Source organism: Chenopodium album, chromosome 18, assembly GCF_948465745.1.
Source record: "Chenopodium album chromosome 18, dcCheAlbu1.1, whole genome shotgun sequence".
NCBI classification, from domain to species: Eukaryota; Viridiplantae; Streptophyta; class Magnoliopsida; order Caryophyllales; family Amaranthaceae; genus Chenopodium; species Chenopodium album.
The window spans coordinates 16,401,459-16,423,756 of record NC_137851.1 but is presented as its reverse complement, the minus strand read 5'-3'; the positions used below and the strand labels follow the sequence as shown (position 1 = coordinate 16,423,756).

Here is a 22,298-nt window from a genome sequence, read left to right as displayed (position 1 = left end):
CTTCTTTTCCTTCCTCTTTATATATTCAAACAGAGTGTAAAAGAAGAGATTTGACATCGTCCAAGGAAACGTGGCAAACTCAAGGACGAAACCATCACAAACATAACATAACCCTGGGATTCTCAAATATCATAATTTGATTAGATTTAAATAATTAAATAAAATTAAATTAAATAAAATTAATCATCTTGGTCTGTCACTTCCACCACACCCACATCTTTTGTCCTCCATCTCATCACTCATCAATAAACGAGAAACGACACTTTCTTCATCTTTCTCTCCCCTCTTCCTCCTTCTCTCTCTGTTTCTCAGATATATATCTTCGATTCGCTTATCATTATCCGCGATCTCATCAATTCTCGAACCCTAGATTTCTAGATCTCCCCAATTTTCGTTCATCATGCCGTCCGTTTACGCCGATCGTATGACTACATTCGAGGATTCTGAGAAGGAGAGCGAGTATGGTTACATTCGTAAGGTAATTGATTTTTTCTATCAATTTCATTGGTTTTTGTTGTTTTTCTTTGTTTGATCTGGTTTGATTGAAGTACTATGCCTTAATTGTTTCGTTTTCGGTGATTTTTTGGTTTAATTTTGCTGTTTTAGATCAGTTGATTGTAGTTGATTTGTGGTGATTAGGTTTTTTGATTGTTGTTTTGACTTTTTTGATTTGTTTAATCTTAGTTGATACTAGTAGTTATGATTTGATGATTTACCGATTGTTTTTTGGTTTCATGATTTGGTTTGGGGATTTTTGAATTCGAAGATTGCGGAAAGTTTTAATTTTGATTTTGTTTTTATTTTGCGATCTTACATTGCTTAACATAGTTTGACCTTGAATGTACGATGCTGGAATTTTGTTGCAGAAAGTTACAGAATATTCAGATTGTCTTTTCTGAGCAATTTTAACTAATCTTATGGAAGAAAGAAGACTTTTTGGAAGTGGAATTTATTTTAATCTTTTCTAGCTTATAATGACATTGTGTTTTAGTATGATATCATGGTTTAAGATTTACCATTGCACGACGTCGAGTTTTTTGTGGGTCAACATAGGACTGGGATTGATCAAGTCAATTTATGATCCCTCAATTGAACGCCTGTTTTCCTTGCTTGTACTTGTTTAGGATTTATGATGTTATTGAATTTCAAATTGGATGGATCATACTGTCTTTTGAACTTCATAGCTATAATAATGTGCTTATCTTTTGATTCTGAGCTGTTTCGGTTTCTAATGCCCTGAATCAATAAATCTATAGGTGTCAGGACCTGTCGTCGTTGCTGATGGAATGAATGGTGCTGCTATGTATGAATTGGTTCGTGTTGGTAATGACAATCTTATTGGAGAAATTATTCGACTAGAAGGAGATTCTGCCACCATCCAAGGTATTAACAATTCTAGCTCTTTCTTGTAAATGTTATTCTTTTTTTTTTTAATGGATTTAATTTTTTAGCCATTACAATGTTTTATGACCATTTTCTATTCAACTTAGAATAAGTTTCAAGCAACCATAAATATGGTGTGAGTAAGTTTAGTTCAGCAAAATAAGTTCCACTAGACTACAACATATATTTTATTTAAATTAATTTCAATCCAGTAATGATAAGTTCAGTTCAACTAATTTATTTGAGAAGAGCAAGCTTTCATCAGATTTTGTGTCATGCCCTTGTTAAAAGTAAGGTTTCTTTATAATTGTTGTTGGCTGAATTTCAGTTTATGAAGAAACTGGTGGTTTGACGGTGAATGATCCAGTTCTTCGTACTCACAAGGTAATCATCTCATTTGGTGTTTTTGATGCTCTTTTTTCTTTCTTACTGTTGAGGTTAGTATTGGCTTCTGACTTATTTAATCCTATATTTAGCCATTGTCAGTTGAGCTCGGACCTGGAATTTTGGGGAACATTTTTGATGGTATTCAGGTATGAAGTTGTGTTCTGCCTTTTAACCATTACTGTATTCTCCTTGTGAAATTATACCGGTTCACACTAATTATTGCTGAAATTCTTGGATGACATGTTTTTTTTGAATATATTCAGAGACCACTGAAAACTATTGCTAAAAGGTCAGGTGATGTATACATACCCCGTGGTGTTTCTGTGCCACCCCTGGATAAAGACACTCTTTGGGAATTCCAGCCTAATAAATTAGGTGATATGTTGTTTATTGTCTACATGCCTGTACTCTTGTGTATTGCCTTTGTTTTTTATAGGTGTCCTATAGAGCTGAATTGAGAATTGGTGTTTGTTACAGGCGAGGGTGATCTTTTGACTGGTGGAGACTTATATGCTGTAAGTTGTGTGCTATCTAGACCATCTCCAGTTTGGTATTTTGAGCTTCCCAATTTTTTATGCTGAATTTACATAACTCTGTACCTGAAACTCGTGGTTGCAGATTGTGGAAGAGAACAGTTTGTTGCAGCACCGTGTGGCTCTTCCTCCTGATGCTATGGGAAAGATTACATACATTGCACCTCCAGGGCAATACTCTATTCAGGTTGGTTCTTAAATCTTTAATGCTTATCGCATATTTCTGGGTTCAAGCTTTGCCTGAGACTTACTGTGAATTCCAGTTTTAATACTTTTATGTCTATTTACCTTTTCTTTTAATCTGATCTTTATTTATGCATGCAGGACACTGTCCTAGAACTTGAGTTTCAAGGCGTGGTTAAGAAGTTTACTATGCTTCAGGTAATTAAAGGACATTCTTCTTTTGCTTGGAAGTAATAGTTTCTCTACTACTTCAATTGCATTTTCAATTAAATTTCTTTATGGAATTCTTGATTCTTGGCTGTCCCGTGATTTCCTGATATATACTGACTTTCGTTTGCAGTCTTGGCCCGTCCGTTCACCAAGGCCTGTTGCATCAAAACTTGCTGCTGACACCCCTCTACTCACTGGGCAGGTGCATACTTTGGAATTGCATTGTTTTGTCACTCTTAATTCGTGTTCAAGTTCTTTTTATGTTTCATTGGTTTCTGCTTCATTCAAGATGTTGCTGACTTGATTTTATTTTTTCACAGCGTGTTCTTGATGCTCTTTTCCCTTCAGTTTTGGGTGGAACTTGTGCCATTCCTGGGGCTTTTGGATGTGGAAAAACTGTCATTAGTCAAGCACTTTCTAAGGTAATCTGTCAGAATATGTTTTTAAATACTGTTTTTCATGATGTTGGAACTTGGTTTTTTGTCATGTAAATCTAAAGCTTTTTAATGTGTCTTCTGCTGATTGCAGTACTCCAACTCTGATGCTGTAGTTTATGTTGGTTGTGGAGAGAGAGGAAATGAGATGGCTGAGGTATATTTTTGAGTTGATGGGATTTTTTCTAATATTGCTTCATTGATGTTGAGAATTTGACTCTAAATTCTTCAATTCAGGTTCTCATGGACTTTCCTCAACTGACAATGACATTGCCTGATGGACGTGAAGAATCTGTTATGAAACGGACTACACTTGTTGCAAATACTTCTAACATGCCTGTGGCTGCACGTGAGGCGTCCATTTACACAGGTACACTAAGATGGTTGCTGTGGTTCAAGTTCTTTGATAAGTATCCAATGTTCAGAAATATTTTTGTCCATGCTTGCCATTTTGTTATTAGTGATTAATGTTGATGGATGTTCTGCTTTTATGAGATATTCTCTTCTTTTTGTTGCAGTGATTGATAGTTTACATCTTTTTTGAATGTTCAGGTATTACAATCGCTGAATATTACAGAGATATGGGGTACAATGTTAGTATGATGGCAGATTCAACTTCTCGATGGGCAGAAGCTTTGCGTGAAATTTCCGGACGACTGGTGATCATCCCATTTAACTTTCCATTTTTGTATATTGTAACTGGTATCTGTTTGTTATGCATGCCATATTATGTGGTTTGTGCTAAATTCTTGATTTGAGGATGTACTCAGATTTTTTGCCTGTGTTCTTTATTGTGCTGGTTAGTGCTTTACCAGATTACAGAAGTCTCATAATGATTGTTTGAATCTAAGTGTTGTGAAGCTTAAGTGCACAAGGTTGTTAAATCAGGGCGTTTGCTTGTGAATGTTTATCTGTTGTTACTCAGCCTTAATTGCTCGTGGCTGTATTTTGGAAAGCCAATAGATGATATTTTATATCAGTGACCTTTAATATGATGAGTACATTCGGATAGCTTTTGTTTTGTTACGTTTGTTACTGTTCTGTTTTAAGGTCCATCTGTATAACTATTTAGGTCATTGATGAGTAGTTCTGCCTTTTTACATCTTCTGTTAAATCAGTATATATGAGAGTTGTACCTGAGATTACTGCAATGCTTACCTTTTTTATGCTGTCTTATATCTAGTTGTTAAATGCTGATGCTTAGATTGTAACATGTGTTATTGTATCATGTTTGCACAGGCTGAAATGCCTGCTGATAGTGGATATCCTGCTTATTTGGCTGCTCGTTTAGCTTCGTTCTATGAACGTGCTGGTAAAGTTAAATGTCTTGGTGGTCCTGAGCGTGATGGTAGTGTAACAATTGTTGGTGCTGTTTCTCCTCCTGGAGGAGATTTCTCTGATCCTGTTACATCTGCAACACTGAGTATTGTCCAGGTAGGATGTCTTTATATTTTCAAATTCCACGAAATTCATCACTCACATTGATAGGGAGACATTAATACGAGGGCCACAGTCTTTTTTCCTGAGGGGGTGGATTGTGATTTGTAACTTATTATGTTTATATGGAGTAGATTTCTACTGGATACCTTTTGATCTTCATCAGAAAAAAAGAATTACCCATCAAACATGTTTTATTGCCCATTGATAAAGGATGGCAAAAATTAAGTTAGAGCCTGAGAGGTGAAAGATTTATGTTTGGAAGGATAATTCGCTTATTGTGATACTAGTTGCTTGCCTAAACTGAACTTATTGACTTCAATTTAGATGATGTGAGATGGAGGTCCACATCTGTTTTTAATAGTGGCATACTAGATATGGGACTAGTAACTATTTATTTGTGTTTCGGGATTTGTCCTTTTCTTGTGCGATGCAGCACTATTTTGCAATAATATTTATGAACACATTATCTTGTTATTCAGGTTTTCTGGGGTTTGGATAAGAAACTGGCTCAGAGGAAGCATTTCCCCTCTGTCAACTGGCTTATTTCTTACTCAAAGTACTCAACGGTGCGTAATTAAAATCTTTTGTCATTTACAAGCCTTTTATGCTAATAATAACTTCAGATGGACTATTGTTCCTTTTGCTTAGCAGAAAATATGTATGTTTGCAGGCTTTGGAAACATTTTATGAGAAATTCGACCCTGAGTTCATTGATATCAGGACCAAGGCTCGTGAGGTGCTGCAGAGAGAAGATGATCTTAATGAAATTGTCCAGGTATGCATTGATTTTTGCTTTCTCAAAATTTCTGAGTATTAAAGATCTAATTTCTGAGCATTCTAGAGCTGTGATTGTTGTTGTTGTTTTGAGTATTAGATAGCTTTTGGAATCTAAGTTATAGATATCCCAACTGTTGGATTTAACCAATTATTTCAATGGTTGCAGCTGGTTGGAAAAGATGCATTGGCTGAGACAGATAAAATCACTTTGGACACTGCAAAGCTGTTGAGAGAAGATTACTTGGCACAAAATGCATTTACACCGTAAGCTTTTTCTAATATATGTGAGGTTATATTTTATGTTATTGTTTCGATATGTATAAAATCTTCTGCCTTGTGGTAACAGATATGACAAATATTGTCCATTCTACAAGTCAGTCTGGATGATGCGCAACATTATCCATTTCTATAATTTGGCCAATCAGGTAGTTTTCATTCCTTTGCATTCATTTACTCTGGATTTTCTTGCTATCATATTTCCAGTTGACAATTAATGGGTTGTGATTTAAGTATGCTGCCCACATGCTCCTCGATAAAATTTGAGATTGATGTAAGATAGAAAGAGGAAAGGAATTTATAAAGGCTTAATATGTACTTAAATATGTTTAGAATCTATGTATGAGATTGTAAATATGTATGAGCTAATCTCATGTTAAAAGTGGAAATTTTAAGATTGCGTGTTTCTTTCGTATTACATGTTACTATTGCTTTGCAAATATGCTTAATGATGTTCTGAATTAACTTTATTTATCTATGATTAATCTCATAATAAGACAATGTAACAAAGTATCTTATTCATCAACAAATGGCAAGGTTAACTGGTAATAGAAAGATTAGTTTTTTATGGTTCAATGTTTGCTGATGGTATTTTGCTTTGTCGGTTTGATTCTAGTCTGTGGAGCGTGGTGCTGGTTCAGATGGTCAAAAGATTACCTATAGCTTGATCAAGCTTCGTTTGGGAGATCTCTTCTACCGTTTAGTGTAAGTGGAAAATCTATAGCTATCTTCCAAGTTTGAGTTACATCATTCTCTTGACAAGCAGCTCATAATGTAACCATCTTTGACAACAGGTCACAGAAATTCGAGGATCCAGCTGAAGGTGAGGATGCTCTTGTTGCCAAATTCAAGAAGTTGAATGAGGATTTGACTGCTGCTTTCCGCAATCTTGAGGATGAAACTCGATGATTAGCTTGCAGTTCAGTTTAATCTTTGTGAGCAACAGGTAGGCCAGTTGGTTGGAGCTGCTGCTTTTCTCCTTGTACAAGAAACACCAAAACACTTGCACAGACAGCCTTGCTTGCTTTGCAGCCGTTTTTGGCCCTTTGTATTTTTCCCCCTTTCCGAGGCTTGTCTGGATGTAGTGTTACAATGTTGATGACTTTATTTATTGTTCCCGGTATAGAATAAGATCCCTTTTACACTTGAGGGTAAAATAAGTTCATTCATGAGTTTATGTGAATTATGAGGCCGAGAACTTTGTGCGAGTACCCTGTGATTTAGTAGGAGTAGGGATTGCATTTGTATTCTTAATTTATTTCCTTCATACTGCTGAAGCTGAACTGGGTATCACATTTGTATTATTGGTTGTAGCATTATTTTCAGCAGCTGAGATGTGGTTTTATTGATATTTTTATCGGGCAAAATTCATGCAACATTTTTTTTACCCTTCTTGCTATTAGGTGCTGGTAAGTAGTAGTGAGTCTCTCTTCGCTGACTACTAAGAATGTTTCATGAATATGGGTGAACTTTTAAATTAGCAGTCGTAAGCAGTTATCGTGCATGGTTTTATCCAGGGAAGCAATAAGGAATAGATGAAGAATTGAACGAGGATTTGAATTACTGAGTTACATCGGAACTTGAGAAGAGAGGATGTTGTAAAATTAACTTCGCTAATCTGCCTTTTCAATAACCCAATTTGCTTATTTTGTACAATCATGGAACAAAAATGAGTGAAGTTTCCACTATAAATACTGTACTCTTGTGAATTGAGAGTAGTACTTAATGCATGATAAACATTATTGGCAAATGGCTAAACTGTCTCGACTCTTGAACATGTTGAGGGCCTTGTGCTATATAATAGGATCTTGGAAATAAAGAAAAAATTAAAAAAAGTTCATACAAGATAAATAGGCTTTGGCTACCAAAGCTGAGTTGATTATAGGGTTCTATTAAAAACTAAAACGAAAGTTCGACCATTAAAGAGGAAATTAGTATAATGGTATGCGAAAGTTAAGAGGCGTAATTAGAACATTAAAAGATATGGCATTTGTTGTTGGAAAATTTGTAAATTACCACCCAAAAATAGGTCCATTTTCTAAATAACCACCCATTAAAAATTTTATTTTAAAATACCACCCCTTAAATTAATTATTTACTCAGATTACCACCCTTTTTAAATTTCCGGTGGAAATAAGGGGAGTGGTGCCCACAGTCGTTACTTCCCTCCTTAATTTTTTTCTTTTTCCTCGACTTCACTATTGTAAGCTACAGTAGTTACTTCCCTCTTTCAATTCTCTCATTCTCTCATTCAATTTTCTTCTGCAAAATCACCCAGCTCCATAAATTCTCACCCACCATTGAGATTAGGATTGAGAAATAGAGATTAAACCCTAAATCTGTTTTAGTTCATTTGAAACCCACCATTTTAATTGGGGTTTTGCGAGGAGCTTGTTTGCGAAATTCGCCATCTTTAGGGCGTTTTGCTGGGGACCACGTGCTGAGTTCATCATCTGACATTGGTAGCTGTCAATGGCGACATCAGAGGTAAGCAATTTAGATCATTTTCATAAATGTTGTATGTTGTTGGTTGGTGATGGTAGAATTGCAATTTTGTTGAAATTTAGGGTTGAATTGTTCTGTAATTTTTGTTGAATTCTTTAATTGAAGTCAATTATTGTTTAATTGTTGGGTAATTGTTTAAGAATAGATGTGAATTAGGGAATGTGTTTATTGCTGCTGTGTGTATTGGTTGTAGTAAAGAATTCATTTTTGATTAGTTGTCTTAAATATGGTATTACATGCACAGATTGCTGCTCAATTAGTTGATGTTAAGGTTAGGTTAGGGGGACAGTTTGTGAATAAAAAAATAAGGGGGAAGACTTTGTGTGGCTATGAGGGTGGCTGGGAATATTGGAGGTATAAGTGCAAAGTGAAGGACATGTCAGTGGATTTGCTTAGGGAATCTTGTATATGGGGGTTTGTGAAGCTAGATCTGCATGTGCCAAACTCATGGAAATTTTGGTACAAAGAAAAGGGCAAGACTTGGTCAAATGGCAAAAAAGAAATTCTTGGTGTAGATGATGTAAAGGGCTTTTTGGAGACAAAAACAAGGAGTGGGTTTGTTGTACTTTGCTGTACTGCCCAAGTACCCATCAATGTTCAACCCACCCAAAATAGAAAAACCAAACCTGAGAAGCCCACTGAACTCAGAAGAAGCCCTAGGTTTAAGTTGAATGTGGAAAATGCAGATAAGGTTGTAGGGCAGGCTGAAGAGGGAGGTGCATCTGAGAGTGTGAGTGTGAAAGGGAAGAAATCAACAAGGAAGAGATTGTTCTCTGAGAGTGACAAAGGGAAGAAAAAGCAAGGGGAAGAGGAAGGTATTTCTGGGATAAACACAATCAAGGGAAAGGGAAAGTGTGCAGCAAAAGGTGGTAGAAAGAAGAAGACAAGGAGGGAGGTTGAGTTGGAAGCAGAAGCTGGATCTGGCTCCTCCAGCTCTGATAGCTATGACACTGATCCTGATTGGGATATAGGGGAAGACAAGGGGTTAGATGAGGATGCTGACCTTGTAGAAGATCTGGACAACACTGTCCAGAACATAATTGATGAAGTCAATGCTGATTTGGAGGGAGTTCAAGATCAGAGAGAGGATGATGGGCAGAACAATGAGCACTTCATTGAGAGTGAATTGCTGACCAAAGAAGTGAATCTGCAGAGGGAGTTCAGTTTTGATTCTAAGGAGTTGGACAACCCTAAGTGTTCTGATGATGAAGAAGACAAGCATCCATGGTTTCATGCCTCAACAGACTTCAAGAAACCTATTGACTTGCTGAAAGGACAGAAGTTTATCAACAGTAAACTGCTTAGGAGAGCATTGAGGATCCATGCAGTAGAGAAAAGATATGAGTATTGGTATTTGCACAATGACAGCAACAAGATAACCATCCAGTGTAGGAGAAGATGTCAGTGCAAATGGAATGCTAAGAAGTGTAGGCTTCCACAGTGTACTTGTGTTGGTGGGAGGAGATGTCATTTTAAGGTGGTTGCAAGGAGATCTGTCAACCAAGATTACTGGCAAATTAAGAGTCTAAATCTGAAGCATAGGTGTGTGAGGGTTAGAAGCAATCTCAACCTAACTGCTGAGTTCCTAGCAGACAAGTATCTTGAGGATTGGAGAACTGACTCAGGTTGGAAGCTTAAGGGTTTCATTAGGAGGGTGTTAGTTGATCTTGGCATAGAGATCACTTACAGCAAGGCTTGGATGGCTAGGGTAAGAGCTAAGCTACTGATTTATGGCTCAACATCACAACAACATGCCAGAGTTTGGGACTATGGCAAGGCTCTCATGAAGTACAACCCTGGGACACAATGCAATGTTGTAGTGGATGGGATTGAGCAACCTGAGCCCCCATTGTTCCTTAGGATGTTTGTATGCCTAGCTCCTATGGCAAAAGGGTTCTTGTCTGGCTGTAGACCATTAATAGGGGTTGATGGTTGCCATCTTAAGGGTCCATACCCTGGGCAGATACTTGTTGCAGTAGGGAAGGATGGCAACAACATTTTTCCAATTGCATGGGCAACCTGTGAAGTAGAGAACACTGAGACATGGGTGTGGTTCCTAGATAGCTTGATGAAGTCTTTGAAAGATGAAAATGAAGGCCTTGGATTTACCTTTATGTCAGATAGGCAGAAGGTGATGCATTATTTTCATTTTCATTTTCATTTCCTTTTTCCTTGACAGTTTTTGCTAAGTAATTTTTTTTTTCTTTCTTTCTCACAAATGAATTAATTTTGATTTGGTAACAGGGGTTGTTAGAAGCTTTCAAGCAAGTTGTCCCAAATGCTGACACAAGATACTGTGTCAGACACATTTGGGCCAACTTTAAGCTGCAATTTAGTGGAGCAACATTCAAACAGCTGTTCTGGGCAGCAGCAAGAGCTACAACACAGGTATGCTATAATTTTTTCTTTCCTTTCTCACAAATGCATTTTTTTTTTCCTGTCCTTTCTCACAACACAGGTATGCTATGCATACTTAGCTGCCAGTGCCTAAATCTGATTGTGTGAATCAGTTTCACTGTGTGTGAGTGTGTGTTTTATGTATGTGACTGTATGTGACATGGTTTCATTGTTTGGGACTGTGTTATTATGTATGTGACTGTATGTGACAGTGTGTGACTATGTGACTGTATGTGTTAGTGTATGTGAGTGAGTGTGTGTGACTGTATGTCAGTGTGTGTGAGTGTATTTCAGTGAGTGTGTGTGGCTGTATGTGAGTGTGTGTGAGTGTATTTCAGTGACTGTGTGTGGCTGTATGTGAGTGTGTATGAGTGTATTTCAGTGAGTGTGTGTGGCTGTATGTGAGTGTGTCTGAGTTTATTTCAGTAAGTGTATCTGAGTTTATTTCAGTGAGTGTGTGTGACTGTATGTGGCTGTGAGTGAATGTGTGTGACTGTTATGTGCTGAAGCTGTCACTGTTCTGTGCTGCTCAAGTTGTTAAAATAGGTTGGGTATGTGTTGCTGAATCTGTCTCTATGTAATCCTGTCTATTTTTCTAGTTCGATTTTGAAGTGGCAATGGAGTCAATAAGGTTCTTGTCTGAGGATGCATTTGAATACCTAGCTGATATCCCTGTTGAGCATTGGTCTAGACATGCTTTTAGTTCATTTCCAAAGTCAAACATGTTGCTCAACAATGTTTGTGAGACTTTTAATGATGTCATCAAAGAAGCTAGAGATAAGCCCATTTTGACTCAGATGGAATGGCTTAGGAGGTATATGATGAAAAGAAACAATGAAAAATGGGAAAGTTATCAAAAAATGGAGGGAAAAGTAGTTCCATATGTGAAAAAGGCATTCAAAAGAATTGAACCAGCAGCTAGGCATTGCATTGTCCAAGTTTCTAGAGGGGACACATATGAAGTTGAGTTGAATTCTGACATAGTGAAAGTGGACCTTAGTAAAGGAACATGCACTTGCTACCATTGGGAGCTAACTGGCATCCCTTGTGTCCATGCATATGCATGCATCATGGACAAAAGGGCAGACCCAGAAGAGTATGTGGACAGTGCTTACTTTGTGTCCACATACATGTTAGCATATAGGTATGAGGTTGCCCCTATGCCTGGTCCAAAGCATTGGGATAAAGTCAAGCTAAGGGAGCCACTACCACCAGCCATCAGAGTGCAACCTAGGAGGCCTAAGAGCAAAAAAAGGAAGTTAGAACAGGGAGAAATGGTGGGGCAGAGCCAGCAACAAGAAAAACCATTGAAGAGAAGGGCAACATGTAAGAACTGTGGCCAACTAGGACACTATGCTAAGACTTGCAAAAACCCAAGTGTCACACCAGTTGCTGTATTATCCCCCAAGAAAGAAGGTGGCAGGCCTCATTTGAACACTGACTGGGTGAATGACCAAAGAAAGAATAAAGCAGAAAGGGCCTCAAGGAAGGTAAAGAACACAAATTCCTGAAATTTTTGGTTATTTTCATTGAGTTAAACCCTATCCCTAATTTCTGATCATGTCCTGCAGACTGCTCTTGGAGGCACACCTGGACCACATAGTATAGGCAGCAAGAAATTTCCCCAGGAAGAGCAAAGGAAGAAGCAACAGCAGAGTCAACAGAGTGAGCAGCTCAGTCAGCACAGTCAGCAGAGTCAGCAGCAGCCTCAGCAGCAAACTCAGCAGACCCAGGCTTCAACTACAACTGCTGCCACAGCCTATTCAAGGGAATTTGAGCCACCAAGAAGCAAGTTGCATGTTATTAGGATGACTCGAGATTAGATATGTTTGAACAGAACCCTAGTTGAAAAATGTGAAGACTTTTTTAAAGTAGTTGAACAATGTTAAGTTTTTTTTTTTTTTTTGTACTCCAACAATGATGAATGCCTTTGTTTCAATGTTTTGCAATACCCAATGAATACTTGTGGAATGCATTGGCAAGATATTAAGTATTTTCTGTCTCACTTTTTTTGTTGTATATATCATTTAAGTCATGATCCAAGCACAACTCATGGCAAGTATAATATTGAAACCAAAATAAGTTGCATACCAAAATAACAAGTTTCATTCATTACTACATAAAATAGCCACTACAAATGTCAGAGGAAATCACTACATCTCCCACTTAAACCAGCTTATTAATTACAACACAACCTAGAACTAAAAAGACTAGACACATAACAACTACAACAACCAGGAGCCTGCTGTCAGAACCACCATTACTGTTGATCATCTTCTTCCTATCACCATTCAGAGCCTTGCATTTCAACCTCAGAGTATCAACCTCATTAAGCAAGCATCTTCTTTGGGAAGTTAAATCATCAACTTGAACTTTAAGAGTGTTCACTTCACCCTTCATCAGTTTTTTGTCAAGCAACAATTGGTTAATCACATCTTTCTGCCAATCAGTCCCCTCACTGTCCACCCATTCAAAACACTTACAGCCCCTAGTTTCAGTGTTAGGGTCATAGAACTTGCAAGCCTTGAATTTCCCGCCAGGGTTAGTAGTAGTCCAAGATGTCAACTTTGCAAAAGGCAAGCCACAGTTGCATTTCTTCTGGTTTGTGGGAGATATGTTATTCCAAGACATGATTACACCTGAAATGAGCATAAAACAAGTCAGATAAAACAACAACAACAACAACAAACAACCAAGTACACAACAACTACTTAATCACACCTATTAATTGTGGTGGTTGACCACCATAGTCAGGATAACCAGGTGGTGGCCAAGTCCCATTTTGCTTCATCATGTACTCAATGATACAGTCAGCCAAGAAGCCAGGGTCATCTGTGCTTCCAACATGTATGGTGTAAAATTCCTCATTAGGCAACCTCCTAAACATCTTGAACAAATCTCCATCATCTTCTAAAGTCCTATACTTTCCTTTATATATGTATTGGAATATGGGTTACACATACTCAATTGATCCTTCTATAGGGTCATCCATAACACGAAGTTGATCTTCGAATGCTATTGCTGTATCTTGTAAATTATTTTTCCCAATCTCATACTCAAGGTCAATTACAATACTCATATACTTAAATCTGAGAACCTTCTTATTCTCTTCCATTTCTGCCACAATAATTACAACAACAAATAAACATAAAGGCTTAACACATGCTTCAATCAACACTAGCATGACAAATTGCAAACAAAGTATATACAAAATTAGCAGCAACTCAATGACATAATGTCAGTAACAAATAACCCACATTTCTGCCACAATAAGAACCCCTAATTCAAACAGAAAAGCACAATTGACTGTAGAACATGAACCCTAATTAAATAAAGACCCAATTTCCCCCAATTCAAATACAATTAAAACCCTAATTTGCGAATAAATAAACCCTAATGAACAGTTCAATCAGTTTTCCCCAATGTAGATGCAATAAGAACCCTAATTAAACCCTACATTTACAGATTTAAATACATTACCTGATGCGAAGTAGCCTCTGAAATTTCTTGCCAAGCTTCTGCAATCAGTAAAATTCGTCAAATTTGGGTAGATTTTGGAGTAAAATCGCAACAAATGGTTTGGAATTATGTTTTATAAGACAAAATCGCGGGGGGGGGGGGGTTTCTTTTTAGAAGCATCAACTTGCCGTTACTAGCCGTTATGTGGGCCCCACTCCCCTTATTTCCACCGGAAATTTAAAAAGGGTGGTAATCTAAGTAAATTATTAATTTAAGGGGTGGTATTTTAAAATAAAATTTTTAATGGGTGGTTATTTAGAAAATGGACCTATTTTTGGGTGGTAATTTACAAATTTTCCTTTGTCGTTAAATAAGATAGTAAAGTGAGATTTTGTTAGATTCATTACAAAGTCGACTATGAAAAGATTATAATTTGTAATTTTTGTCCGTATAGAATTCGAGATATTTATGTTTTAAAATGTATATTGAAAACCGTGAAAAGTCAAATGGTGCAAACAAATAAGGACAGAGGAGGTAACCCTTAGTAGGAGAGAGTTACTATAAACTCAAATTTCAAATCTGCAAAATAAAGATTCAAAACAAATGAAATAAAATACTTCTTCCATTCTATTAATATTACAACAATGGACTTTTTGCACTATTCATCACTCTTGTTTGACCATATAATATTATTTATATGTTAAGCAAAATATAGTCATGTGGGATCTTGTTGGATTTGTCTCATAAAATACTTTCACAATATCAATTTTTTATAATTTTTACCCATACACAATTATAGATATTTAGCATATAAAATGTGCTTTAATTTGGAATACGTAATTTCATCCTTGTTGCAATATTAATAGAACGGAGGAAGTATTAATTTTATTAATTTGAGAATTTCTGGGGTACAATTTCTAATTTGATCCTTTGATTCAATCTCCACTTTAACTTTGACGTAATTCACGGACTGATTTGAATTCTTGATTGAGAGTCTTCAATGCTTGATCTCGATCGAAGATATTTGATGAAGACCTTTGACTTAAATTCATATTTAAGACCCGACGAGGCTTGATCCTTATCAAAGATACTTGAAGTAGACCTTTGACTTGAATTCTTGATTGAGGGCAAGCGAGGCTTGATCATTATCGAAGATTTTTGATGTAGAGGTTTAACTGTGTTTGATGTTTCAAAGTTCTTTCTTTTCTCCCTTGTTGAGAGTTGTCGCGGCTTGATCTCATCCAAGGATGGGCTTGTAGAGTAGAATGACACATCGAATGCTTGTTATTCTTCTTTTAGGCTTTGAGAGGTTTTCTCTTAAGAGTTGTAGAGTTTTCTGATTCTCTTGATCTCCTCTCCCCAAATGTACCAGAGAGAGCTCTATTTATAAAGTGAGTGACTCTTAGGTTAGGGTTTTATGTACATTGGAGTTAAACCTTTAATGTTGACTTGACTGTTATAACCCATGGATAATGGAAACAATTTAATTAAAACTAGCTTTTCGGCCTGTTCAATGCACGGGTTGTTACTTGGGTTAATTATTTTCAGATGTAAGTATGGTTTTTTTACGAAGTAATAGTTAATTCCTAAAACTTACAAGAGAAAAGAGTAAGGGTAGAACTGTGAAAGAAGATGAAGGAATTTAGGGCGAGCTGAACTGAACTGTATAGAGTTGAAATGCATTGTTTTTTAGAGAAGGATATTAGGAACTGAAATGAACTGAATAGAGTTGAAATGAATTGTTTATGAGTGAAGGATATTAGGACCTGAACTAAGTAATTAGAGCTGAACTGAACTGAACTGAAATTAAGTTGAAGAGAATACTTCCTTAGTTAGACATATATACATGAAGATTGTGGGATATGAAATGACATATTAGTTTAAATCATATTTAAAGTCTAGGAGATGAAAAGGCAATTTTTATTATAATTCATATGTTAATGTGTGTTTTTTTTTTTTTTTTTTTTTTTTTTTTTGAGGAAATTCATATGTTTATGTAATGTGTACTAATTAATTGAACTTTATTTTATTTTGGTGGAAATGAAACACTTCATTTTCTTACTTGAATTTACAAGTTGTAGAATACATAAAGACTTAAAACATAAATATTTTGGGAGGTGACATGTGGCAAAGGAACTTTTCCGAAGCTCGGCTACTTCGCGAAGGAGCACGCGTACAAGTTCTTATGTTCGGGTATGAGGTAATGAGTGACTTTTTTTTTTTTTTTTTTTGACAGCTGAGAAAAAGGGATCAATCCCCAACAAGCATGCAATTACTCATACTACAACAATGAAAACTAGATAAAAGGTTTCTAAGTCTAGTAACTTTGTCACGAACATGAAAGTCTCCTGTTGAGTCTCCCTGCAACCATTTGGTTAGTCTAGGGTCTGGCGCATAGGTCTCTAAATGCCACAGTCTCTGTCTCAGAGCTTCTGTAGTTCCTTCAAGCATAGCTTCCACCATACAGCTACTTCTGTCTCCCTGCACAAGCCCCTTACCATGGTGTGTGCTGCCATCAGGTGCAGTAAGCTTCCAGCTCCAAAGTGTCCTGTTCCTGCATTTAGAATTCTGTACTTCTAGGATAGTAGAAACACACTCACTGTTCCCTGCAATTAGTTCTACCCTTTCTTTGTGATGATGAGGCTTCCTGCTAGCAGTCTCCGCTCCAAAACCTGGTGGTCTGTCATCTTCTGAGCCTGCATCATCACCACTCCCCTCACTGTTGCTCTCTCTTCTATAAGACATGGCCTTGTGCTCCATTTGTTTAATCGTAGCCCAAGCGCTTTGCTTATTTCTTTTGAAGACCAGGCTGTTCCTTGCCTCCCAAATGCTTTCTAAACCCGTAAGAAACAAAGTGTAACTCTCATCTAGACCCCTTACCTTGTCACAAAGCATTCCTTGCCAGTTATAGATCCAATTTGCAATAGGGATGTTAGACTGGTGCTCAGTATTGATACCCAAACTACAGCCTCTCCATACATGGCTAGTAAAGGAGCAATCCCGAAAGAGATGATCCAAAGTTTCCCGGGTTTCATATGAAAAATTTGTGGTTTGTATTTTTAAATACTCATTATAGATATAGATAGATAATAAAATGGGATAATTAAATTTATTTCACCCAAATTAGTTACTGGTAATTTAATAACTCGTCAAATGTTATTGAGTCAATAGTTTGACTTTGACTCGTATATATCCAATGTGGCACTTTAAAAAAAATTCCGTGCCTATTGTTACATAATTAATTAGACATCATTTTCGATAACGAGAGCTGGGCCTTGACTAATCAAGCCGCTAAATTATAGGTCCTTTAAGGGGTTGTTCTTGATCATTGGTACTATATTAACATGGAAGAAATGTTGATTGCATTATCTAATAAATAGTGAGAGCGAAGGATAGCTCAAGTAGTTAAAGCTTCCTTTCCAATTTTATAGATGTTGGAATCGATTCTCATCATCCGCCCTTGTTGCTCTCTAAACACCAAAAAAAGTCATCTAATAAGTAGTAGACCCCTTGAAAACTTTTATTATCAATGTAGCTTTGATTGAACATGCATGTCCACAATACAATATTTCCATTTAGACTTCAATATTTCTTAATTAAGCTTAAGATTACAGGTTAAAAGTGAAATTTAAGTCGATAAGATGTATGTTGCTTGGACGATGTTGTTGGGCGATATATATGACTGTAAAACCTTTTTTTTTTTTTTTTCTTCTGAAAGAACAAAGTAATACTTTTATACTACCTTTGTTAAGTATTAGTTGCAACTTTGGAATATTTTATAGAAGTATAAAACAAAACTAATAACATATAATATCACTAGTATATAAAGTCGGTCTCACAACCAGACCACGAGACATCGACACTTGGTTTTTCAATTTTTCGCCAAGTGCATGTCGAGCCACGTAGGCTACAAAATTAATTGTAACTTTTAATAAATATCTTATAACTCAATACAATTTCAATCATAAAATTCGTTTTAAAAAGTTCTTTAAAATGAGATCCATTTAGAGTATGTTCACATTTACTAAACTGAGCTGAACTGAACTGAACTGTACTGAATAGAGCTGAAATGAATATTTTATGAGAGAAAGAAATTAAGAGCTGAACTGAACTCATTAGAACTGAACTGAACTGAAATTAAGCTGAAATGAACAGGCCCTTATAATATGTTTTAATAAAAAAAATAGAAAATCAGTAAAAATAAGTTTTAATCAGAAAAAATAATTTTAGTTTGATTAAAAATACTTTTAATTCATTAGAAATAGTTTAAGTGCAATAAACAATATCAAATTATTAGTAACATAGATATCTATTTACATATAAAACTACAAAAAATACATTATAATATAAATAAGCAATATGATATGATGTCGTATGTCTAAATATTTTACATTATCAAAAGGGGCTATAGGATCATATTTAACATTCAAGCTAAAAAATTTAGGACAATCCGAGCATCGCCCGGACACAAAACTAGATTTCTCGCCAAGTGTCGCATCACATAGGCGACAAATGGATACTATTGTGATTATATTAGACATCGCGTTAGATAATTAGATTGGATTGATTTGTTTAGGATAAAAAAGTATACATATATAAAATAGTTTATAATTGTTTTAGGATAAACAAATCAATCCAATCTAATTATCCTAAACAAATCAATATATTAGCAACACACCACATATAATAATTAATATAAATATCCAATTAACTATAGAATTTTACTCCTATACGAATAACCACGTAATTATAATTATAAATATGGCATGTATCATTAATTTTTTTTAGTCTACCATTGATTTACCATTAAATGGTCCAATTAGGCCAAATAATATAATATGTTGATTTTATGTGTTAATAAATAATTACTTTTGACTTTTAATTTATTTTATTATTTTTTTACCAACACACTCTTCTTTTCACAAAATTATACTCCATCCTTCTATTATTTTGGTGTCTAATTGAAATTTAGCGCATATGTCGACATAGAACTTTGATAATATCTTAATTGTATATATGTTTTTTTTATGTATAATTCACAAACATTGGTCGTAGTAGACCAAGTGAATGTAGTGCAACTTACAAAAACACAAAATAATAATAAACGTGAAAAAAGAATAATAGGTAGTGTATCTACTCTCTTTTTGTATCTAACATTTTAATTTATATATATATATATATACACACACACTACTAATAATAACAATTATAATTGTTATAATATAATAATATGAACGCATGCCCACAAATAAGTACACTCTTTAAAATGGGTATCCGGGGCAACGCCTGGGGCACGTACTAGTAACTAATATATAAAGCTAAATTTTTAGCCAGCAACGAGACAAAGGTACATGACGTATCAACTTTTTGTCAAGTATTGTGCTACATATGCAAAAATTATTGATTAATATGACACGTAGAATAAAAATATTGGATAGTTTTAGATAGATTTTGTAAGATAAAAAATTAGTTTAGAGTTTTATTTCCAATAAATATGGATAGATTTATAGGATAAAATTGTTGGTTTAGAATTTTATTTTCGATAAAATATCAATATTTCTTATCAATCTTCCATCTAGCTACCATATGGATAGTCGTATTAATTACCCGCCAGTAAAAATGAGTACAATTAAAGATATTAAAATCACAAATCATCCTAAAAATATCATCTAATAACATGAAACAGGTGCATGCAACTCCAAATTGATTTCTTCGAATTGGTTTGAGCATGTTACTTTGTGTCACTTTCAAGAACTACATTAGATAGTGCAAGCTTTTTCGCAAAGCTACCTACAACTTTATGAGCGATGGCAATATATTTTTTTTTATTTAACAAATATAATTATTAATCCATGGGTAGCAAATCCAAATATATAGATTATTTTTACTCATATATAGTATATTGCGCTCTTACAAAATCATTGGTATGCTAATAAAAATAAATAAATTAAAAGAGAAATACACTTCTTACATAACATTGTTTGTATGAATGTTATGTTTTAATATTCGGCATATAAATAACTAAAAGTTCATCTTTAAATTTAATAAACAACCTAGGTATTGCCCTGGGCATAAAATTGAGAGAAAATACAAGTTTATAACCTTGATAAACAAGAATTGTTTATCAAGGGGTGTATATGTAAATGGAAAATTTGTCAAGAATAAGCCAACCTTTGTGTAGTTAGCTCATAATAAGCCAACCTTTTGATTAATTCAAATAAGTCAACTTTTATTAGATATCTTCTCAAAATAAGCTTAAACCTGTTAGATTAAAAGTTAACCGGTTATTAAGGTAAAGTGTGACATGTGTCATTATGTAATTGGTCCTTTTTTAAAATAAATAATTAAGATTTAATTTTTTGATTGATTATTTTAAAAAATTTAATTTACAATTAAATAGTTGCATCAAAATAAATAAATTAAACAAAAAAAAAATGAAAAAATTCCAGCCACCACTAACTGCCAGCCCCCTCCCTTTTCGACGGTCGACGTCCAATGACCACCTCCTTCATTCTTCGTAGGCAAACCCATCCCCTCCCTTTCCCCATTCCCGTTTGTAAACCCAACCCTCGAAACCACCCTAAACAAGTTTCTGGGGTGACGTTTAGGGCGGTTTCGGGGGTTGGGTTTAGGGTTTGTCAATCCAGGTGGGGGGCGGGGGATGAATATTCACCAAAAAAGAGGAATTTGCCTCTTCCAAGAAATGCAGTAATAAGAAGATTAAGTGGTCATTTAGCCGTTCACCATACTCAGCAGAAGAAGAAGGGAAAGTAGAGGTGATGAGAGAGAAAATGGATGAAACAAAGATTCGATGAATACCCAGCTCATGATGCACTACATGGATGTTGCAAATGACCGCCGGAGTAGATCAGAGCGTCGGCGAGATTGTCGGATGAAGAGAAGATGTCGGAGCTGATGAGTGAAGGAAGTGACGATGGTTGGGAAGAAGAGGAGGAGAGAGAATTCCTGGGTCGCCGGGACCGACAGCTAGCAGGGGATGGCAGTGGGTGGGGGGGAAGGGGGTGGCTGGGTTTTTTTATTTTTATAATTTGTTTATTTAATATAAGAAAAAAAATTAAATTTAATAAAAAATGACCTCTTTGGTTGGTTCTACGTCATTTGGCCTATTAAAAGAAAATACCCTTTAAAAGTCGACTTATTTTGAGTTAATCAAAAGGTTGACTTATTTTGAGTTAGCAACGCAAAGGTTGGCTTATTCTTGACAAATTTTCTTATGTAAATTATATATAACTTTGGTAAACTATTGTTTTTGAAGGGATTATCTCTTCGATAAGTGCAATTACTAGATATATCAAGGATCGCTATTATAGAGATAATCAGTTCATTCTATAGGGCATCATAACGGTGCTAGATATGGAAAAAGATCTTTGAGCTAGTTAAATAGTCCAAAGCCCAATAGAATGGATCCTATAAGGTCACACAAGAAGGGTATTGGGTTAAACAAGTAAGAGGCCCGTTAATGGGCCTCATGAGATCATGACATACCATATGGAGTTTGGGCTAGAGTAGTTTGATTAGGACAATGTATTTGGGCTTGACATGGACTCTTATTTAGAGATATGATAAGATCCATGACTAAGGTTGAATTAAGTCACAATTAACAGTCTTGTGAAACAAGTCAACTAGTTTTCCCAAAACCCTAAACTCCCTTTTCTCTCTCCCTCTTTCAATCAGAACCCTCTCTCTCCTCCTCATGTCCGTACGGCCAACACTCCTAGGTGGAGGCTCGTGGTGTTCGTCATGGTGGTTCGTGGTTAGTTTGTCTCTATTTTCCGTAGAAGGTTGATTAAAGGGTTCAATCACGACTAACTAGCATTAGTGGAGGTTTAATCTATGCACATGGACTAAGTAGAGGAATCACATTTGGGGTTTTTTATCTCCCATTGTTCTTACTGGATTGCACGTGAAATCACACTTCAAAGGTACAATTATATGTTCTTTATGTGTTATGCATTGATCTTGGTGTTTAGATGCTTATAAATATGATTCATGCAATTCCGCTTATAGTATCTAAAGTCCTATAGTTTTCTCTCTCCTCTTTCAACCTTTTGGTATTTTTTTATTTTCTCTCCTTCAACCTTTTTTGTTTTCTCTCTCCCATTTCAACCTTCACTTTCAATGGTGGAAAGTACATCTTTTCACTATATGACGTCGAACAAGTCGAAATCAATGGAAGGAGAAAGCTTATCTACCATTTAGGGTTAACCATGCCCGTTATTCTCACTTTGTTATTTGGGTTTTCGTTTAATTCCGGCAGCTTCGCCTCCGAAAATGGTGGTGCAAAGTCGGATTT

At 35.7% G+C, this 22,298-nt stretch overlaps 1 protein-coding gene across 1 annotated transcript; it reads left to right on the top strand.

Annotated features, from left to right (window-relative positions):
- Positions 1-211: 211 nt before the first annotated feature.
- On the top strand, positions 212-7,012 carry LOC145591577 (V-type proton ATPase catalytic subunit A). The gene is made up of 20 exons (XM_081648077.1): positions 212-478; positions 1,257-1,383; positions 1,712-1,767; positions 1,860-1,916; positions 2,034-2,145; positions 2,248-2,285; positions 2,389-2,490; positions 2,628-2,684; positions 2,827-2,898; positions 3,017-3,118; positions 3,225-3,287; positions 3,368-3,500; positions 3,683-3,789; positions 4,370-4,564; positions 5,050-5,136; positions 5,241-5,345; positions 5,514-5,611; positions 5,694-5,772; positions 6,240-6,328; positions 6,418-7,012. Exons 1-20 carry the CDS (start codon positions 401-403, stop codon positions 6,530-6,532), a joined length of 1,872 nt encoding a protein of 623 aa, XP_081504203.1. The 5' UTR covers positions 212-400; the 3' UTR covers positions 6,533-7,012.
- The last annotated feature ends 15,286 nt before the right edge of the window (positions 7,013-22,298 follow it).

What these genes read in the sequence shown, in the direction of transcription:
- LOC145591577 (XM_081648077.1), top strand. Translation starts at nt 401, where the DNA reads ATGCCGTCCGTTTACGCCGATCGTATGACTACATTCGAGGATTCTGAG. An exon ending in AGTATGGTTACATTCGTAAG is followed by an intron (nt 479 to 1,256) that starts GTAATTGATTTT and finishes ATAAATCTATAG; the next exon opens with GTGTCAGGACCTGTCGTCGT. An exon ending in CCCCTCTACTCACTGGGCAG is followed by an intron (nt 2,899 to 3,016) that starts GTGCATACTTTG and finishes ATTTTTTCACAG; the next exon opens with CGTGTTCTTGATGCTCTTTT.